Source organism: Dunckerocampus dactyliophorus, chromosome 19 (genome assembly GCF_027744805.1).
Source record: "Dunckerocampus dactyliophorus isolate RoL2022-P2 chromosome 19, RoL_Ddac_1.1, whole genome shotgun sequence".
Taxonomy (NCBI): Eukaryota; Metazoa; Chordata; class Actinopteri; order Syngnathiformes; family Syngnathidae; genus Dunckerocampus; species Dunckerocampus dactyliophorus.
This window is the reverse complement of record NC_072837.1, coordinates 10924794-10945797: the sequence shown is the minus strand read 5'-3', so window position 1 is coordinate 10945797 and position 21004 is coordinate 10924794. Positions and strand designations below refer to the sequence as shown.

Genomic DNA, 21004 nt, shown 5'->3' with positions numbered 1-21004 from the left:
GTAACAGCCCTGAAAAAATCATATCGGAGTAAAACCACCTTAACTCAGCGCAGTTCTGCTAAGGTGGAAAAGCAGTCCGGACCGCAGAAAGCAAACTATTGGTACTCCCTAAGAAAAAGCAGCAGCAGCTCCAATCATTTAGCAGTTTGAGAGATGGTTTGTCACAATTCTTGACAAACTCTGGTTTGACGTCCAGCATATAGACTCCATCCCTACATTTGGCTTCACTGGCTCTGGTCTATGATAGTGCCATTTCTAAAAGTGATGGTAATTCCGTCCGTTACCCATATTGGGACGCTTGGCAGACTGTGCTTCACTAGTTGTACGAATTCCTGATTAAGATCCTAGTGGCTTGGTGGAGCACTTTTCGAGCTTCTCGGGGTAACTTTGGTGGAAACGCATTCAACGCATTTCAATATGAAAAGTTCCCGGGGCTTACAATTTATTTTCAAGCCACTTAAAATACGCAAACTATGTTCGGGGAAATGCAGTTTTTATCACAAACCAGTGCAACATCAACATGGTTTTCAAGCTGTTTTCCTCAAGTACAACTTACAGGTTCCCTTGAACCTGTTTGACAAATCTCCACCAAACACAAAGCTGCTTGTCAGTGTGAGGAAAAAACCCAGCCTTCGCCTCAGAGGTACCCCTGATCAAATTAACAGCAATTATGCTGGAAATGCAAAACACTTATTTACATGCAAAGCCTCCTTCACAGCTCTGAGATGTGTAATTAAATCAATCGCCACCTTTTCTGTTGATTCAATCAATGGCCAAGCTGTGAGAATGCAGAACAATTAGACGAGTTACCAGGTAACGTCCATGGTCTGTACATGATTTGGACAGGGTATTGTTTTTTTAACTTTTATTTCTTGACCACTACATCCGCTTTGTTTTCTGCTGTGCATACTTAGAAGTTAGAACCATATCCAGGGCACATGTAGACAAACAACCATTCACACTCACATTCATACCTATGGACAATTTAGAGTCGCCGATTCACCTAACATGCGTGTTTTTGGAATGTGGGAGGAAGACCCCGGAGAAGACCCACGCACGCACGGGGAGAACATGCAAACGCCACACAGAGATGCCCAACGGAGATTCAAACCCAGATCTTCCAGATCTCCAGACTGTGAGCAATGACAAATGAGCAATGAGGACTTTTATTGTATGTATATATCTTACCGCCGACATATTTTGTCCGCAATTTAGATAATAAAGATAAAATACGCAGTTTTGCATGCCGCTTGAGACGCCGTCTGCCACCAGCCACAATAGCGGTTCTGCCTGTGGAGATTTTGCGAGGACTTTGATGTCAGCTGACTGATGTCATTTGAGATTTTTTGACTTGGGGTTACAGTCCACAAACATCTGCGATTCAACTTCCTTTCTCCAAATACTCATCACAATAAAACATCAAATCAAGTCAAACACAAACAACTATGTAGGACAGGGGAAAAGTATATCACACTTTTCCCTGGTAGAATAAATGTGTTTAGCACGTTAGGGCATCTAGATCAACAATACTAGTTGCCCCATTGGTTGAACAGGACCGGTTAAAAAAAAAGTGTATTTTTTTTCCTCCAAAATATACTTTTTTCCACAGAAAACACATCTCATTCACCCGAAGTGGTTAATAATTTATAAGTAGGTGTTACTGTGGGTAAAATGTACAGCATTAACACTAAAGAGGATTAAGCGGCATAGAAAATGAATGGACGGATGGATGGATATTTTTTTGGTCAAGCATTGAGATTTTGGCGGGCCTCGAATGCACCGTAGTTGCTGTGAGATGCAAACATATAACTTCCACTGCGTGACTCTGATTCCGCCTGTTCATGGATCATCTTCCATTAATATTCATTAGTGGTGAGTAGCTATGCATTTTATACTTTAAATGTGTTTCATAAGTGTGTGAGGCATCTTGACGAGAGAACGGGAGGGTTCTGGAGCTGAATCTAATAATTACAACAGTCGTGTAACATGTAACTTCAATTTCTAAAAAGCCGAGTTTGCCAAGGATACTCGAAGCACACGAACACATCATGCACTCATACACAAAGACAGCTGATACTCGGTCACACACACATACACACATACACACTCTTGGACAAAGGGCGTGAAAATGGATTCAAGATGAACTCCCCACGCACCCAAGCTGATCTTGTGTCTTGCAGTAATCCATTAATCCTTTTTTTCAGGTTTTAATTGTGTTGGTGCTTAGGGACATTGGGGCAAGTAGATCATGTCAGGCTGGTTTATCATTTGGAAATTTGATTTGCCTAATTAAACGCTGTAGCATTCTTTATTGCTTGTAAATTGCTGATAGAGGACACATTGGCGAGAAACATGCTCTATCATCATTTCACATGGGAACCGGTGACAATGTGGAGTGGGGGTGGGCGTCTTGGTGGGGGACAGGAGCCATGCGGAGGAGAAGGGAAATTGTAGTCAAGTACAGTCAAACCTCTGTTTTCGACTGACTCCGTTTTCATAAGATTTGGTTTTCGACGAAAAATTGTGGCGTGTACCTGTGTTCATCCATTTGTTGGTCCGCACGCTACATCCTCGTTCATTGATGATGACAAGATGGGGACTGCTATTACGATTCTGGAGGGTGGTGATATCAGGGCCTGCAGTATATCCTGAGCTAGAAACCATTGATAATGTAGTGGTACGCAAAACTAAGGCTTTAAGCTGGCGTAGACTCAGTTTACCAGTAAATACCTCATTCAAAACTGCCTTGATTGACTGATCATCAGGCTACCTCTTATCTGCGTCAGCTGGGATAGGCTCCAACCGTCAAGCAACCCCCAAATAACAGTGAGGCTCATAAAGTAGCCACAGTTAGCATTGCTACTCTACCAAGTTTGAAAGAATGACTTTCCATGACCCACTTTGCAGGTACCACAGATGTTTGACCTGTGTAGAGGTTGCGATCCAAAATCACGCCTCCTTGAGAGTTCTGAAAGAAGGACAGCAGCTATTAATGGCCAACCCAGATGTCTGGAAACGCAGACAAACAACCTCAGTGTGTACCAGCAGATATCCTGCGGGGGGTGATGTCTAGACAGTCTCATGTGCTGCACTGAAGCAGGTTTCAAGCTTTAGCCTGCCTATAGTTAATACCCTTCTAAGATCTGAAACACAGCACCTTTAATAATCACTTTTGGTTTTCGGTTCCACACATGGAAGCAGCATAAATGAAGGTGAAATATGCCCTTGTTTGTACTCTCCCTGGCTAATTTGATTTAGATTCTTCATTTAACATGATTGCCAGTCGCTTCTCAGTCTAAATTGGACCCATGAAGAACTCTAGCGGCTTGCTGCAGTACGGATAATCAGGCAAACATTGTGTCGTCTGGTTTATTTGTTTCGGCCATGCCCTCAAAGGTTAAATCGAGGCAACTGGACTCTTCTTTATTGGAAATGTTTCCCCTTTAAGCCAAAAGTTCAGTTATTTGTGTCTCTGCTCGGTGTGTCCCCTGGGTGTGGTCACAATCGGGTTGTTGCCTGGCATGGCTGGTGAACGACCATCCTGCATAACAACAGGTTCCCTGCTTGATGTCAAAACAGCTCGTTAGTGGGCACTCTTGCAGTGGAATGAAGCAATCTTTGGGGGGAGAGATGTCAGAACATAGCCAAGGGATGGCATAAAACTTCTCCTCCGTTTAGAGACCCCTTTTGTGGTTTAAAATAGATTTTTTTCACACCACTTTCAAACCAGCGATACTCCCTATCCAGAATTTGGACAGTGTTGTCCTCAAAGGAATGTCCCTTTTTGGAGAGATGCAAATTAACTGCTGACTCAAGGCCCAAAGAATCTGCTCTCCTTTGTTGCGCCATGCATTTGAATAAGGGTTGCTTGGTCTCTCCAACGTAGGGGCCATTGCACTCCTCACTACACTGCACTGCATAAACAACATTGATGATTTTAGATCTCAGGACTTTTCCCATGGGGTGAAGCAGCTTTTGTCTGAGGTTGTTGGTGGGTTTGACGTCCATTGGTGTGTAAATTTTGCTTCGGTTTTCACACAGTCGCGGTTATGCTACAATATTGTGCGTTACGAACAAATTGGAATATCGTCTTTATCATATTTTGGCCAAGTCCTGATGTTGCAAGCCAGTTTGGATCCCGGCATGGAAGGACCGGTGACAGATGACAGTGGATAAGCTAAAATAATTCCTAGATGTGATTTTATGACTATGACAGAAAAGAAGCGAGACATGGAAAGGGTTCTAGGGTTTAAACGGCCATTTGCACAGCCCATTGCACAGGAAGAACAACCTTTGCATTCAGTGGAACACTGGAGCTTCAGGTGGCACGGGGTCGTCAAACTTTTATTTATTTATTTATTCAGTTATTTTGAAATTATTTATTGACCGTTTTTGTTTTTCTAGTTATTATTTTTTATGGTGGGAGCCAGATGGGGGTTTGCTCCATGGGGGCAGGGGTTGGATGTCCCATCACTGGTGGGGAGCAGCTCTGAGCCTGCTGGTGTGTGGGCCCCCGTTGTCTATCTGCCTGTCTTCCGGCCTGCTTTTCTGGTTGGGGTTGCCTCTCTGCGGCCCCTTGCCGGCCTTCCCAGTGGAGATGTGTGTGGGCTGAGTCCTGGGGGGCCTGTTCCGGTTCTGCCAATCCCTGTGGGGCCGGTGGCATTCTAGTGGTTGGCGACTGCTCCTGCTGTGTAGGGTGGGGCTTCCCAGGTGGCGGTATGCAGTTCCCCCGCCTTTCATACATACTGGTGGAAAGACCGGAATTTCCCTTTTTCCCCTGGTTTTCCAGAAACGTATCCTTATTTTTAAATACAAATGTTGCTATGCCGCATCAGCAGCCAAAGCGCGACTCGGCAGTTCATGGATACGTACAGCACATAAAAGTAAACCATTATGTTATATCTCATGTTGATTAATTACTTTGTGTTGAGCATATAATAAATTAGAATAAAAATCAGGCTTTCAAGTTGTGTTGTGGCTCATGGATATACAGGGGTGTGAAAAAGTGTTTGCTGCCTTCCTGATTTATTTATTTTTTGCATGTTTGTCACACTTAAATGTTTCAGATCATCAGACAAATTTAAATATTTGTCAATGACAACAGAACTGAACACAAAATGCAGTTTTTAATTTAAACTTGTTATTATTAAAACATAACTAAGATTCATTGAGATTTATCAGTCTGGAAAAGGTTATAAAGCCATTTCTACAGCTTTGGGACTCCAGCAAAACACAGTGAGAGCCATTATCCACAAATGGCGAAAACGTGGAACAGTGGTGAACCTTCCCAGGAGTGGCCGGCCAACCAAAATTACCCCAAGAGCGCAGCAATGACTCATCCAAGAGGTCACAAAAGACCCCACAGAAACATCCAAAGAACTGCAGGCCTCACTTGCTTCAGTTAAGGTCAGTGTTCATGACTCCACCATAAGAAAGACACTGGGCAAAAACAGCCCGCATGACAAGCGTTCCAAGGCGAAAACTACTACTGAACAAAAAGAACATTAAGGCTCGTCTCAATTTTGCCGGAAAACATCTTTGATGATACCCAAGACTTTTGGGAAAATACTCTGTGGTCTGACGGGACAAAAGTTGAACTTTTTGGAAGGTGTGTGTCCCATTACATCTGGGAAAAAGTAGTGCCACATTTCAGAAAAGAACACAATACCAACAGTACAATGTGGTGGTGGTAGTGTGATGGTCTGGGGCTGTTTTGTTGCTTCAGAACCTGGCAGACTTGCTGTGATAAATGGAACCATGAATTCTGCTGTCTACCAAAACGTCCTGAAGGAGAATGTCCGGCCATTTGTTGGTGAGCTTGGGTTCTGCAGCAGGACAATGATCCAAAACACCAGCAAGTCCACCTCTGAATGGCTGAAGAAAAACAAAATGACGACTTTGGAGTGGCATAGTCAAAGTCCTGACCTGAATCCTATTGAGATGCTGTGACATGACCTAAAAAGGCGCTTCATACTGGAAAACCCTCCAATGTGGCTGAATTACAACAATTGCAAAGATGAGTGGGCCAAAATTCCTCCACAGTGCTGTAAGAGACTCATTGCAAGTTATCGCAAAAGCTTGATTGCAGTTGCTTCTGCTAAGGGCGGCCCAACCAGTTATTAGGGTTAGGGGGCAATCACTTGTAGGCCATGTAGGTTTAGATTTTTTTTCTCCCTTAATAATAAAAAATGTCATTAAAAAACTGCATCTGTTGTGGCGCCGCCTCCAACTCCCTCCAAAGCGGTGGTAAGGGGCTCTGCCACTCCACAGGACGGAGAAGGCCTTTCTCCAATCCGCGTCTACATAATCCATACTCCTTGCCTGTTGTAATTACGATTTACCATCATATATTAACTTCAGTTGACTTCACTGCAAGTTTTGGGGCCAGATTGTAAGAAAATCTACTGTCACTAAAGCAGGTATCAATAACTGGCGGACGTCCATCCATCCACGCATTTTCTATGACTCCTCATCCTCATTAGTGTCACAGATGTATGCTGGAGCCTATCCCAGCTGACTTTGTGCGAGAGGCGGGGTACACCCTGGACTGGTCGCCAGCCAATCGCAGGGCACATATAGACAAACAACCATTCATTCTCACATTCATACCTATGGACAATTTCCTAGAGTTGCCAATTAAGCTAACATGCATGTTTTTGGAACCTGGAGAAAACCCACGCACGCACTGGGAGAAGTGTTGATGTTGCATATCATTCTCAGGTCTCTCCTACCTTTCAAAAATGTCTTCCAGATTCAAAAAACAGACAAAAATAAACAGTCCAAAGCATGCATGTTATTGGTCCTGACATTGTGTCCTTTGACTCCCACCAACCGACACCCGAAACCCATTTAAGTAAAACACAGGTTGTAAGTATGTTTGATGTCACAGAATGATGTGCGGTGATGAATGTGTCAGAAAGTCAGACTTGCCCACATGATGTTGGAGCTTTGATCCTTTGTGTCATAAAAAACATTTGAGCTCGTTTATTGACGTAATTGTGCTTGCTACCCTAGATAGTGATTGACAGAGCCTGCCATAGAAGGTGAGCTTGCTTTATGTTGACACAAAATGTTACTAGCAAATGCATTATAATGTAATGAGGTGAGAGGATGGTAAATGTTCATAGGACGTACAGACGTTTGTATTTTCCCTCATTATGTAATCGTTTATCACAGTTAATTGGTTCCAGGTCCAACCGTGATAAGTGAATATCTGCAATGTAGGAGTCCTTATTTATAAATGGAATATTGTTGTAGTTAGAGCAAAGAAAACCTGTTTACGACCTTCCAAACATTTTTAACATTATTAAAGCCCTCTAGACATGAAATAACACCCCTATAGTCACCCTTACACTCTTATTACACAATATAGCAGACATGATAACAGAAAATATGCCATTTAAAACATAAATAAGACTCGTACTTGTGTGTGTTGCTGTAATTGTGTTCTGGTGCTGGGGGAGTTGTGTGGGAGGTGAACAGAAAGTGACATCAAGTTTCGGAGTTTAGTATTATCTTGGCGTGGATTAAGGCCGCAACAGTAGCTCATGTAAGTATGACAGGTATGCCTGTTGTGCAATAATTCAAACCTGCATTAAAAAGCCTGTTCCGGCTTGTGTGTCTCACCCAACATTACCGCAACATTACTGACATCGAGTGATCGGTGTATAATACTACATATTATCACAACGTCTTTGAATGAGTCTTCTGAATGCCTCATATTTGTATTTTAGTTCATTGCTTAGTTCTATGCTTGGGATGGTTCATCAAATACGTAACATTTGCGTAAATATGCGTATGTTTTTGACTAATAAGAGGCCATATTCCATCACAAAACAGCATGACTTATTCATATATTTTTGAAAAAATGGGACAGTGAAGCCGCAAAATTCTAAACACAAAGTGGCGAGCGATTACTATACACAGTGGTACCTCAGTTTTTGTACACCCCTTGTTTTTGTAGGATTGAGTTCTCGATTAAAATTACTGCCAAGAATGTCTTTGTTTTTATACATTCTGCGGGCTATAATCACAGTTAAGTACTTACTTCGGTTTTAATTGGTTCCGATCATTTTGTGTGGCTGGATATACTGCAGATTTAGCATTCAGGAAAACTGAAGATTGAAAAGCAGTCCATGACTCCCGCTCACCAAAGGCTGGGCTGCATTGTATTCGTTATCGAGTTCACACCCACTTCCTGTTCCTCACTTTTAGTGAGTACCATGTAGGAATTTGGTACGCCTCTGTACCAAACCCAAAGTTCCAAATACCAAAAAACCCAGTTCCAGATTCAAGCACCGTTACACCAGTGCTGCGAGATGGGAAACGACGTATTATCTTACCAGAAGCTTAAAAAGACTGTATTCTGAGAACAATTATTGTACATATGTTGCCCCTATGGCTCAGCGACAGAATGCAGAATGAGAGTTAAGAGCGCTACCCGTCGAGCTAAAGCTCGGACTGTCCGCTCAGCTTTCATGGAGAGCAGTATATACAGTAAGGCGCTATAGTCACGGTTGCACTGCATTTTGTTTTGACACAGGTGTCCCGACCATGGCCCAAGACGCGTTGGCAGAGGCAGGCTGTTATTTCGATGAACTCAACAAGCTACGTGCGCTTGAGCCAGAGGTCAGCCAAAAGACGTCGGAGCTCAAAGAAGACTGCAAAGATTTTCTGGACAAAATCGTGCAGTTTCTGAAGATAGTCAGCGGTCTCATGGAGCTGGTGGACAAACTGGCAAACGAGACGGAGAGAGAAAAACTGAAGGCCCTCGGGACGAGAAACCTGCTGAAGTTTGTGGCGAAGCAAAGGGAGGCCCAGCAGCAGCAGCTGCAGGTTCTTATTGTCGAGAAGATGATGCAGCTCGAGCGATATCGCGTTGAGTACGAAACCTTGTCCAAAGTGGAATCGGAACAAAACGAGTTCATCAATCAGTACATTCTGCAAAAGTGATGATGAGACCACCAGGTAGTGCCAACTGAAGACCTCGATAGAAAAAAGCTAACCCTCATTATCATTGTTGTTTATGTGAACGTTATTGATTAAATATGACAATCGTTATCGGATTTCAAGAGTTTAATGAAGACAAAGAGACCAGTTCAAGTCTGTAAAGTCTTTGCCTTTCATTTGCTGATTATTGGGTTTGCAATATTCAACTTTTTGACATTTTTCACATTTTATGACTGAATTTTTTTTTTTAATGAGCTGCAAGCTATAATAATCCCAAAAAAATTTAATGCATTCTCTAAATATTTGACTCTGTGTAGTGAATCTATAAAATATAAGAATACCAGATTAAAAAAAATTTCACTTTTTTAATTGAACTACAGTCGTCCCTCGTTTATCGTGGTTAATTGGTTCCGGACTCGACCGTGATAACTGAATTTAATTAATGGAATATTTTCGGAATTAGAGTATAGGAAACCTGTTTATGAATTTCTAAATATGGGCTTTAACATTATTAGATCCCTGTAGTTATGAAATAACACCCCAATAGTCACTTTTACTCTCCTATTGTTGTTGGTTTGCATCACATTGCGTAGGAACATAAGAGACACCGCTGCTAGGATAGCAAGCCACCAAGCTAACTAGTTAGCCTCTCCAATTTACTTATTCTAAACGTAAGAAAGTTTAAACTAACGTAATTTCTCATAACATTACTAATGCCTGGCATTGGCGGAGCCAGAAATTTTTCATTGGGGTGGCCAAGGTGAAACCATTTCCCAGTTTTCCCAGTTTCAGACCCAGTTCCTGGATTCTGCTCCTCATCATGGCGGGCAAACCTAATACGGAAGTGGATGGCGATGGCGATCGGCACTCCTGTTCCAACTCCACACTCCTTGGTTGACATGACCACTCATGCTGCTGCAGAGAGCTTCCATTATTAACAGATTTATGTGCTGAATCACGCTTCAGAACTTAAGTTAAAGTCAACGTAGCGAGAAAACTTGACCGGAACCGACCAGAGTAATCATGAAAAACGTACCTACCGCTTGCAGTTCATGCAAAATGCGGTTTTATCACAAAATAGGAAAGTTGTGTGCTGCAGTGAAATGCGTCCAAGCGGAAATGGCGGTTAGGCTGAACTAATGTTCTGCACCACAGAGCCATGTTTGTCAAAATTGTCCCCCAGCCGTGGGAGTGGCCACTGGGTTGGCCGGAGAGTGACCAAGAGTAGCCATGGCCACCCTTGGCCACCCCGTAGCTCCGCCACTGGTGCCTAGTGACCAGAATACTACATATAACGTGTCTTTCAATATTTTTTGACTAATAATAGGCCATAGTCAATCATTTATTAATTCATTTTTGAAAAACCTCTATGATAGAGTGTGGGTGCGATGATGCTGGAACCACGATGTCGCTACGATGTAACAACTGTATATCATTGATCTCAAAACCACCTTTGTCACACTTGGGACACATAATGAAGGAAAAAAGCTGACGAAAAAGAGCAAAAGTGACGTCCTTCCTCAGTGTAGCGGCGCGGAACTACGTATTCTTCCGCTGCGAAAATGTAACGACTTCTCTTTTTCGTTTCGTACAGGATCAATAATTCATGGGAGTGCATAAGTAACCATGAAACGTCACCACACGTGGACGGCCAGTAAATTCAAATTCACGCCTTTTCCAACTTCTCAGCATCCTCCCCCCCCCCCCATCACCCACACACAGCATCTGTGTACGGCTACCTTCTAAGATTTTTTTCTCCTCTTTTGCACTTGTGCTTTCTCTCTAAGGAATAAAAGCTCTTTTCATGTGGGTGAGTGGTGGAAGAAACCCAGAAGGGCAATTGCAGCTCTTGTGCACGACTTCAAATCCAATCCTTCGGGGGGGGGGGGTTGTTATGCACTGCATCTGCAGATTCTTAAAAGATTCTGTGCATAGTGCTGAGGTGTTAGCACTACTTCTGTGCACAAGCCTCCTACATCAATTATTAACCCAGTGCATGTGCATGTGGACTGACTTTTGAATACAAGGCAACGCAATCAAAGTCAAGCATGAGCCTGATGTTTGTCTCCCAAAACAACCATGGTTCATTCTTAAAGTATCAACCCTGACATTGAGTCCACAGCCTAAAGCCCATACTGGGGGTGAGCGATCAATTGAAATATCGATAGTATCGATACCGATGGTAGTATCAGTAATGGACTGATATCCTTGAATCTGTTGACTGTCTTTTATGTTTATTTTCACAAATATCTGTGTTTTTTGGTTGTGTTTCCAGCTTCCCAGCATGCCTTGCGGCACTTGTTTTGTAAACATTTCCACAGTGATGTGTTTAGAAGTAACAGAGTTGTTTATTGTTTTATTATTTCCCAGGGTGTGTGTTTTTACTTACCCGTTACATTTTGTGCTGTCATTTTTGTGTTGGCAACGTGATTGTAGTTAGTGTTCTGTGTAGCGACCACCCCCGTGTTCGGTTCACTCTTTGACAAGCTCACTCTGAGTTCAGTGTGGGCTCTTACTTGTCTATTTCTTTAAGCAAGCTAAAGTGCTTCTGGCTATTTCTCCAGTGTGCTCCGTGGGATGCACTTTAACTAAACTTCGATGTCACGTTGGGGGGCGCAAAATAATCGGCAAGCGTATATTTTAGCATTTCTATATTGTTAAATTGTTCACAAATAAGTATGTTGATTAAAAAAAACATTTTTTTTGTTCAAATTACAGGCAAAATCACAACATCATTTAAAGAGCTGGAATATTTCGGCAATATTGTTCCTGTAGTGTATCGATATCGGCAATATTGTCCCTCTATTTACTTAGTATCGGATTGATACTAAAATTTGTAGTCTGTAGCCCAGGGGTATCCAAAGTGTGGCCGGGGAGTAATTTATTTTATTTGATTTATTTTATTTTTATAAATATATAATTTAACAAAAAATAATAATAAAAACACAGCAAAAATTGAAAAATCAGCAGTAATTTTACAAGAATATAGTCAAAATATGGAGAGAAAAAAGTTTGTAGTCTAACAAAAAAAGTCGTAATGTTAGGAGAATAATGTCGTAATATTATAAGAAAAAATAACATTGTTTTGGTAGCATAAAGAATATGCATAAGCATATTAAAATATATTTTTTATATATATTATGGCAATAAAGTCAAAATATTATAGGAATAAAGTCATAATATTCCGAGAAGAAAATTTAAAAGATTATTTGAGATGAAAGTTGAAATATTTGCAAAATACAACAGCAAAAATGGTGAAAAAGAGCACAGACCGAAGTATCACAAAGCTGAGATGCAGTTTTTTTTCTTTCTATATATATATATAACTTTATAACTGTTGCTTTAAAAAATATCCAAATGGCAGGAAAAAGTTTGGATACTCCTGCTGTAGCCCCTTGTTGCTGACTGCAAGCAATGACCTTGCCAGGCTAATTGCTACAGAAAATGAATAAATAGATAGAATCATTTGGGGAATTAACAAACACAAAAAGGACATATGAAGAAGAAGAAAGCAGTAAGCAAAAATAAATGGGTATTTTCATTGAATGAACTTAGATTAGGACAGTGCTTCTCAAATAGTGGGGCGGACCCCCTGGGGGGTTTGAACTGTCAGGGGGGGCGTGAGAGGCAGGGGGGACTGGGACCTGCCAACATGTATGAATCTGTCGTACTCGGCATGCAATTTAACTCTTGAATACGCTTGTATGCTTCACTGCTTTCCATTTTGTTGTATTTTAGCTGGTTTCAGCTTCGAGTTCAGTCTGTACAGTACAGATAAATAATTAGATATTATCAGTTTCTCAGGAGTATTTCAAACCGGGGGGGGGAGGGGCGTGAAAACATTTCTGTACCCCAGTGGGGGCATGACAGAAAATAATTGAGAACCACTGGATTAGGATGATAGGTGAGCAAAGTAGGTAATGGTGACAAGATGAAGTGGAGGACTGCAGAGTCAGCCTTCATCTCTCTGGGGGCCTCAGACACGCTGGGGGCCATAAAAATCCCATTTAGAATGAGACACACATGACACGACATTTTGCATGAAAACAGGATACCCTATAATAGTGTTTAGCCATAGGGGACTTATTATACTCATTTTCGGGCTTTTGTATTGAGTTCTGGACTCCTATAGAGCAGCTACTAGGCCAGTCATGATAATCAATAAAACGATTAATCGAACAATAGAAAAAAACGAGGTCGATAATTTTGACGCCTCGATAAATTGACATGTGCTGGATGACAAGAGGGTTCACTCTGCTTGTGTCTGACTGTATGGGTTGTATAGTCAAATTAAGGGAAAGAGTGAGCCTCCCGTCAGCTATTCAGCGTCTTTGTCACAGTACATGGAGGTGCATCCAAGAGGTCACAAAAGGCCCCACAACACATCCAAATAACTTCAGGCCTCACTTGCCTCAGTTAAGGTCAGTGCTCATGACTCCACCTTAAGAAAGACTGGGCAAAAACAGCCTGTATGGCAGAGTTCCAAGACGAAAACCACTGCTGAACAAATAGAAAAATACTCTGTGGTCTGACAAGACAACAGTTGAACTTTTTGGAAGGTGTGTGTCCCATTACATCTGTTGTAAAAGTAACGCCGCATTTCAGAAAAAGATCATCATACCAACAGTAAAAAATGGTGGTGGTAGTGTGATGGTCTGGGGTTGTTTTGCTGCTTCAGGACCTGGAAGACTGTGATAAATGGAACCATGAATTCTGCTGTCTACCAAAACGTCCTGAAGGAGAATGTCTGGCCATTTGTTGGTGACCTCAAGCTGAAACCAGCTTGGGTCCTGTAGCAGGACAATGATCCAAAACACACCAGCAAGTCCACCTCTGAATGGCAGTGAAAAACAAAATGAAGACTCTGGAGTGGCCTAGTCAAAGTCCTGACCTGAATCCTATTGAGATGCTGTGGCATGACATTAAAAAGGCACTTCATGCTGGAAAACCCTCCAATGTGGCTGAATTGCAACAATTCTGCAAAGATGAGCAGGCCAAAATTCCTCCACAGCGCTGTAAGAGACTCATTGCAAGTTATCGCAAATGCTAACCAGTTATTAGGTTTAGAGGGCAATCAATTTTTCACACAGAGGCATGTAGGTTTGGATGTTTTTTCTCCCTTAATTATAAAAAAAAATCAATTAAAATTCATTTTAAAACTGCATTTAGTGTTCAGTTGTGTTGTCACTGACTAATATTTACATTAGTTTGATGATCTGAAACATTTAGGTGTGACAAACACGCAAACCAATAAGAAAAATCAGGAAGGGGGCAAACACTTTTTCTGTATTTTCACTGTATTTTCACTGTACTATATTATCGCTGTATTTTTGAAAAACCGTGATAGATTAAAGCGCCGAAATTCGAAGCGCAATCACCCCATCAAATATAACTTTCACTCTTTCACTGACACACTTTCATCTCCAAACGTGTGCATCGCTATTTGTGTTGACCTACAGAATGTTTAAAGGCTCCCGCAGTTGTCACGTGACGCTTAGCTCAGTTGAAATGGAAATTCTGAGCTAGTTTTATTCATGTCTACATGTGCTTTTGTCAGTGTGTGTCATTGTGTGAGGACTACACCCGAGCGTCCCCGTGTGTGCTTGCGTTTGCGGAGGAGCTGATGAATGGCTCTGATTAGCGGCGAGGGTAACTTTGCAGCATCCCACAGGATTACACGGCATCGCCAGCATTAGGGAAACAACCACTGAGGCAGAAAATCACTTTCAGATAGTGACGCACACACACACACACACACGCACGCACACAGTGAATACTGTAATTTGCTGCACAGCAACCTGCAATGTGTGTGTGGCGTTTTATAATCTTACAGTGCTGGCAGGACAGACATGGACTAGGTATTACTTTGCAGCTAAAACTGCTTCCACTCTTCTGACAAGAACTTCAAACCGGAAAACATTATATCAAGCGCTTCATGTACGATAGGTGCCCACCTGTTCGCGGTTCGCCATACTTGCGGATTTCCTTTTTTAAAACTTGATAAAACTATATATTTATTGGTACCTTAAGTAGAAAGTGATTTGTTGGCAGGGGGGAAAAAGAGTGCTGCAGCAATGAATGCCTCCAGAGTCAATTCACTCAACATTTTGCAGCAGGAAGATGCGTGGACAAGACATGATGTTGATGCTGTGTACTGTGTAAAACCTCATTGAAAATGTGTTTAGTAACTGAGAGAGGCATATTATAGGGTTTAGAGTATCAAACATAGGCATTTTTGAGGCTTTTTGTGTGAGTTTGTGAATTTGTCAGGCGTGGGCTTACTTTTATCTTGACTCTGGACGCCTTCATCGCTGCCAGATGTTTCCTGTCTTCATCTTCCGAGCCCACCGCCGGTATCTTTCATCACTTCTTACGTGTTTGCGTCCATGTTTTTGCACTTGTTACCTACTTTGTGACCAGCATATTTCGCTCGTTGCTTCACCTCCACTGTCCTTTTGACATATCTGCATAAATACAAAACAGAAAAATCCTCAAACACAAAATCCTCCCATAATTTAATGATAACAAACACAGGATTTAAGCCAGTGACCCTCCAGTCGACCCCTTGCTTGATATATGGCTGTTGTCCATTTTGACGATAACTCCAGAATAAGGTGTTTTGATTTATTGCGTAAAAACCAGACAAGAGCAGCATCTGATAGTCATGGCAGTCTTACATATGACATTAGGCCTCTGGATAGAGATCTCAGTTATCTGCTGAGTGATTTTAGAGCAGCTAAAAGATGGGCTGATGTATGACGATGATGTATCTACTTAGCCTGAAGGCTCAAGAGATACGACAGCAAATCCAGGAATAGTTACACATATATTGTATATCAAGAAGGCAATATAGACCGTACATTGTTATACATTGTTGATATTTGTTAGAAGACAATCCCTTGGAATTGCTGTTTATTGGTCCCAGGCCTGATTGTAATCAGTTAATTTCCTTATTACGTGGTCGACATGAAGGTTGGAGGTTCGATCCTCCGTCCTCCCGTGATCGTGTCGAAGTTTCCCGGGGAAAGGTACTCTCAGTTGCTCCTGATGCTGTGTCATCAGTAGGTAAATGTGCTAGCAGTGTCAATTGAAAGACCATTTACTTATAAATACAATATTTTTGTAGTTAGGGCATAGAAAGCCTGTTTACGACCTTCTAAATATGGTTTTTAACATTAGAGCCCTCTAGACATGAAATAGTCTGATGGAAACGTGGCCTATGGCCTCTCCGACCACCACCAGACATTCATACACATTCATACGAATGTGTATGAATAACCTGCTTTACCTCCTGAGCCACTGCTGCCCATCTAGTCATCTTTACACTCCTATTACCCAATATAGCAAACATAATATGAGAAAATAATTCATAAATAAGACTGATGCTCATGTGTGTTGCTGTAAATGTGTTCCGCTGCCAGGGGAGGTGAGTGGGGGACGGACAGGAAGTGACGTCAGGGCTTTAGAGTTGAGTTTTATCTTGGTGTGTGTTATGCCTGTAACAGTAGCTCATGATAGGGATTATTGTGCCTGTAGTGAGATCATTCAAACCTGCAATAAAAGCCTGTTGTTCCGGCAATCAAGCCTGTCTGTGTCTCACTCAACATTACAGTAACATTACTGACACCTAGTGACCTATATAGAACACTACATAACATCATAACGTCTTTGAATGCATCAGCTGAAGGCCTTATATTTCTGTTTTTTTTTCATTTAGCCTTTTTTATGCTTGAAAATGCTTAATTTAGGCAAAAAATACCTAAAATGTGCTTAAATATGCTGATTTTTTTTTACTAATAATAGGCCGTATACAACCATGAAACAACATGATTTATTAATTAGTATATTTTCCAAAAACCGTGATGGAGTGAAGTCGCAAAATTTGAAGTGCAAAGTGTCGAGGGATTACTGCATCGGTAATACTGGCCCTGAATTTACTTGGAATCGAACTGATACCAAAATGTGTAGTATCGCCCACCCGGAATATTTAGTTCCACGTATCTGTTGGTGGTCATTGGTTGCACCTCTCAAGATTTGAGTTATCACACGTTTTAATTCCATCCTTGTAAACTTGTAGTCACAAAAGGTTTCATCTTTCAATTGTCACGTAAAAGTGAACAGATTGGAACCAACGTGAGTTTGTCTGAGACCGTATTAGACACTGCAGAGATGGGATGTTCACAGGCCCAGACAAGGATCAGCTTTAATCCCAAACTGTGGTCAATGAACAGTCAGCAACATGAGTGAAGGATGTGTTAGCGCACAATCGTATTAGCATGGATTGCAGTCCATCCAAACAAAACATTCGGAATCCAGACATTATAGGGTTTGTCCGCTTGAACAGCACCATACAGTATAACTTTTCCTTGCATGTTTTACGTGTGCAGTCGTCCCTCGCAATTTCATGGTTCGATTATCGCTCCCTCGCTATATCACAGTTTTTCAGAGCTTACAGTAATTGATTAATAAACGATCGCTGTTTCGTGGTGGATTATGTTCTATTATTCGTCAAAACCTGTTGAAATACACGTGATATGCAGTATTCTGGTCACTAGGTGGCAGCGATGTCTCAAAACATTGAGACATTACCTTACATGACATTACCTTAACACTGCATGAAGTCATGAAGTCAGCCATGGCTTGTCCGACATGATAGCGTAAAAAAAGTTATCCTCCCATTCCGTGTGGAAGTGGTAAACTTTTGGCTACTGAACTTTAGAAGACATTAATTCGGGGCTAACTGATTAGCTCGCTGGCTAGCGGCCGTCTCGAGTCCCTGCAGCAGCTCAGTGTTGAAAACAATGAATAATATGAGCGTAAAGGTGCCTATAGGCATGTTATTTCATGTGTACAGGGCTCTAATAATGTTAAAAACCGTATGTACAGTAGAAGATGTAAACAGGTTGTCTACGCTCCAACTTCGAAAATCTGGACCCAATTAAGTCAGGAACCAATTAACCGCTGTAAACGAAGGACGCCATGGCGGTCCTCGGGTTATGAACAAGATCCGTTCCTGGGCTATGATGCAAGTGGAGTTTCACATGACATTCCCACGATACATGAATAAGGGCTCCCAAAGTTGCCTGGCACTTTAGACTTTAACTTGGTACTTACTGTGCCCCTTTTAAACAACCGAGAAGGAGTGAAATACAAACTTTTTAGAATTTTAAATAGAGTCAGCTTATTTTTATCACACCTAAGGGGCTGCTTGGCATTTTCTCAAATATCATTCGATGATATATCATTTTTCTAAATTGTTTGAATCAGTCATCCATTCCTAATACGTACACTATAATTTATTCATTTATTATTCCTTAAAACCTTTTGACTACTTTTTTTCTTAATTGCATCTTCATTCAAAAGTGTATCCTCCGGCTGCCATGCGATGTCATTTTTAAATCAGAGTACAGTAGCTCTCCAAGCGCTACCATTGAATGTCCATGTATCACACTGACCCTGGAGAAATGTAGCGTATGTGTCTTGAAGGGCGGAGCCTCTCATTGAGTTACTGTGCACACATGCAAAATATCCATTTATCAGGCATTTGATTAACATAAGTGGTGGGCTGCTGACTGGGGTGTTTCTTGTTCCCAGTGTGTTTGTGTGTGTATTCTTCACATGAGTACGAGAGGCAAGCTTTCAGGCTGATGCTGTTGTGCTACGAAAACCTTTTGACATTTGACAATAAGGGATTTTTTAAGGGGCCGCACGGTGGCCTAGTGGTTGGCATGTTGGCCACACAGTCAGGAGATCGGGTTCGACGCTCCGTTAGGCATCTCTGTGTGGAGTTTGCATGTTCTCCGCGTGCGTGTGTGGGTTTTCTCCGGGTACTCCGGTTTCCTCCCACATTCCAAAAACATGCATGTTAGGTTAATTGGAGACTCTAAAGTGTCCATAGGTATGAATGTGAGAGTGAAGGGTTGTTTGTCTATATGTGCCCTGCGATTGGCTGGCGACCAGTCCAGGGTGTACCCCGCCTCTCACCCGCAGTCAGCTGGGATAGGCTCCAGCATACCTGCAACCCTAGTGAGGATAAGCGGCATAGAAAATGGATGGATGGATACTGACAAGTAGTGACCAGTTTAGAATATTATATATCATCACAGTGTCTTTAACTGTGTCTTTTGAATGCCTTATGTTTGTTTTAGCCATTTTTATGATTGAAAATGCTTAACTGAGGCAAGAAATAGGTAAAATATGCATGTTTTTTTCCTAACAATACACCGTAGTCAAACACAAAACAGTGCTAATTTATGAATTAGTTCATTTTGAAAAAGCGTAATAGAGTGAAGCCGAGAAATCCGAAGCGCGAAGTGCTGAGGGACGACTGTATGCGATATGTTTGATCAACACAACAAGAAAAAAAGGCAGATATTTGTGAAAATAAGCACAGAAGAGAACTGGATATGGATGGATCCACAGGGGATGTGTGTGCATGGCATCTGGGGGTTGCTATGATATGCTGCGATGTATTAACCTTGCATTGCGGTGTTTAGATATTGAGTGCCATCAATTAAACAGTTAAAAAAAAAAGAGAAAAGGAGGGAGGTGTATTTTCCCGGACGTTGTGTCACATTGCCTGGCATGTGCAGCAACCCACCCAGCAGGAAGGCTGCACACAATGATGCTTTTCCACCAGCATCGGCACCAGCAGGAGGGATTTTTTTTTTTTTTTTTTTTAACCACGCTTGTCTTGCCTGTTGCCACCATCACCAGCATCATCTCCCCCATCCTGCAGCCTCGCATCCACCGCTTTGCTCCACATGCTTTGCAATTAAGTGCATAAATCAGGCGTCACCGCTGGCGTGAGATGTCTGGAGGCACGCGCACGCACACGCACACGCACGCGTCATGTCGCTGCCGTCCAGCCGCTGCAGCCAAGTGGACGGTATGGCTTGAAATGAGACAAGACGGATTCTTTTAGGATGGATTAGTCACTGTGCGTCTTGCTGCAGTGCTGTCTTTCCAGGTGTGTGTGTGCGTGTGTGTGTGTGTGTGTGCGTGTGCGTGTGAATTCTCAGGAGTCTGATGTCACATGTGCTTCATCGGAGGAGACGGGGCATCTGCAAGCTGGATTTTGTGGAGGATGCTGCGGCAAGTGATACACAGAGGGCTCAAGGCTTCCTTCTACTGGCTGGGCTTGTTCGTTAGCAGACACCCTGTGTTCTTCCTCACCGTGCCCGCCGTGCTCACCATCATCTTCGGTTCCACGGTGCTCAGCCGATTCAAGCCGGAGACGGACCTCGAGTTGCTGGTGGCCCCGACTCATAGCCTGGCCAAGATAGAACGGAGTCTGGCCAACAGCTTGTTCCACATCGACCAGTCCAAGCACAAGCTCTACTCGGACCTGCACACCCCCGGCAGATACGGCAGGCTGATCCTGCTGGCCAAGTCCGGCGGGAACATCCTGGAGTTGGCCGATCAGGTGCTGCAAGTTCACAAGCAGGTGTTGGATTTGCGGGTGGGTTACAAAGGATTCAACTACACCTTCGCGCACCTCTGCGTGCTGAGCCACAGGGACAAGCGATGCCGGCTGGATGATATCGTCACCATCTTCGAGGACATCAGACAGGCGGTGCTGTCCAACAGCACTTTCCACAAGGTGCCCGTCAGCTACCCCAACACCACGTTAAAGGTGAGCTGAGATCGCACCCTGCAGGCCTGCACTTAACCTAACCTGCCCCCCTCCCCTCCAAAAAAAAAAAAAACATACAAGAGAGCCCCGTGATGGTGCAGAATTCAAGTAGATGAGCAGTGCCGGCCCTCCAGCTTGTCCACTATTTCTGAATGAATGCAGTATTTGCTCAATGGGGGTGCATTGCTACAATGTGGCTATTTTTAAACGAGATATGGCAACCCTCACATCTGCAATAGCTTTTCCAGGTTTCTAAATTGTAGAGTGCAGGTGAATTGATTGGCTCCATTGGTTGTTCAGCTCTACACCTACACACACACACGCACGCACACACGCACACATACAGGGATATCCTCCTTTTTTATGCAGTGGTTCCCTCTTGCCATCTCCTGGCAACACATGCAGCATGACATGGCTACA

At 42.6% G+C, this 21004-nt stretch overlaps 2 protein-coding genes across 3 annotated transcripts in view; both read left to right on the top strand.

Moving 5' to 3' along the window:
- The window catches only part of ptchd4 (patched domain containing 4), a 70915-nt gene that overhangs the window by 13177 nt on the left and 36734 nt on the right, over nucleotides 1-21004 (top strand). The window contains exon 2 of one of the 2 annotated variants that reach the window (XM_054762296.1): nucleotides 20004-20584. In XM_054762296.1, the coding sequence (XP_054618271.1) occupies nucleotides 20036-20584 (549 nt within the window). In that variant the 5' untranslated portion in view covers nucleotides 20004-20035. Of the gene's footprint in view, nucleotides 1-19599; nucleotides 20585-21004 lie in introns of those variants that run through there. The other variant, XM_054762295.1, reaches the window with a different exon arrangement.
- LOC129172502 (intraflagellar transport protein 20 homolog) lies at nucleotides 8554-8952 on the top strand. Its single transcript, XM_054762297.1, has one exon. It carries the CDS (start codon nucleotides 8554-8556, stop codon nucleotides 8950-8952), a length of 399 nt encoding a protein of 132 aa, XP_054618272.1.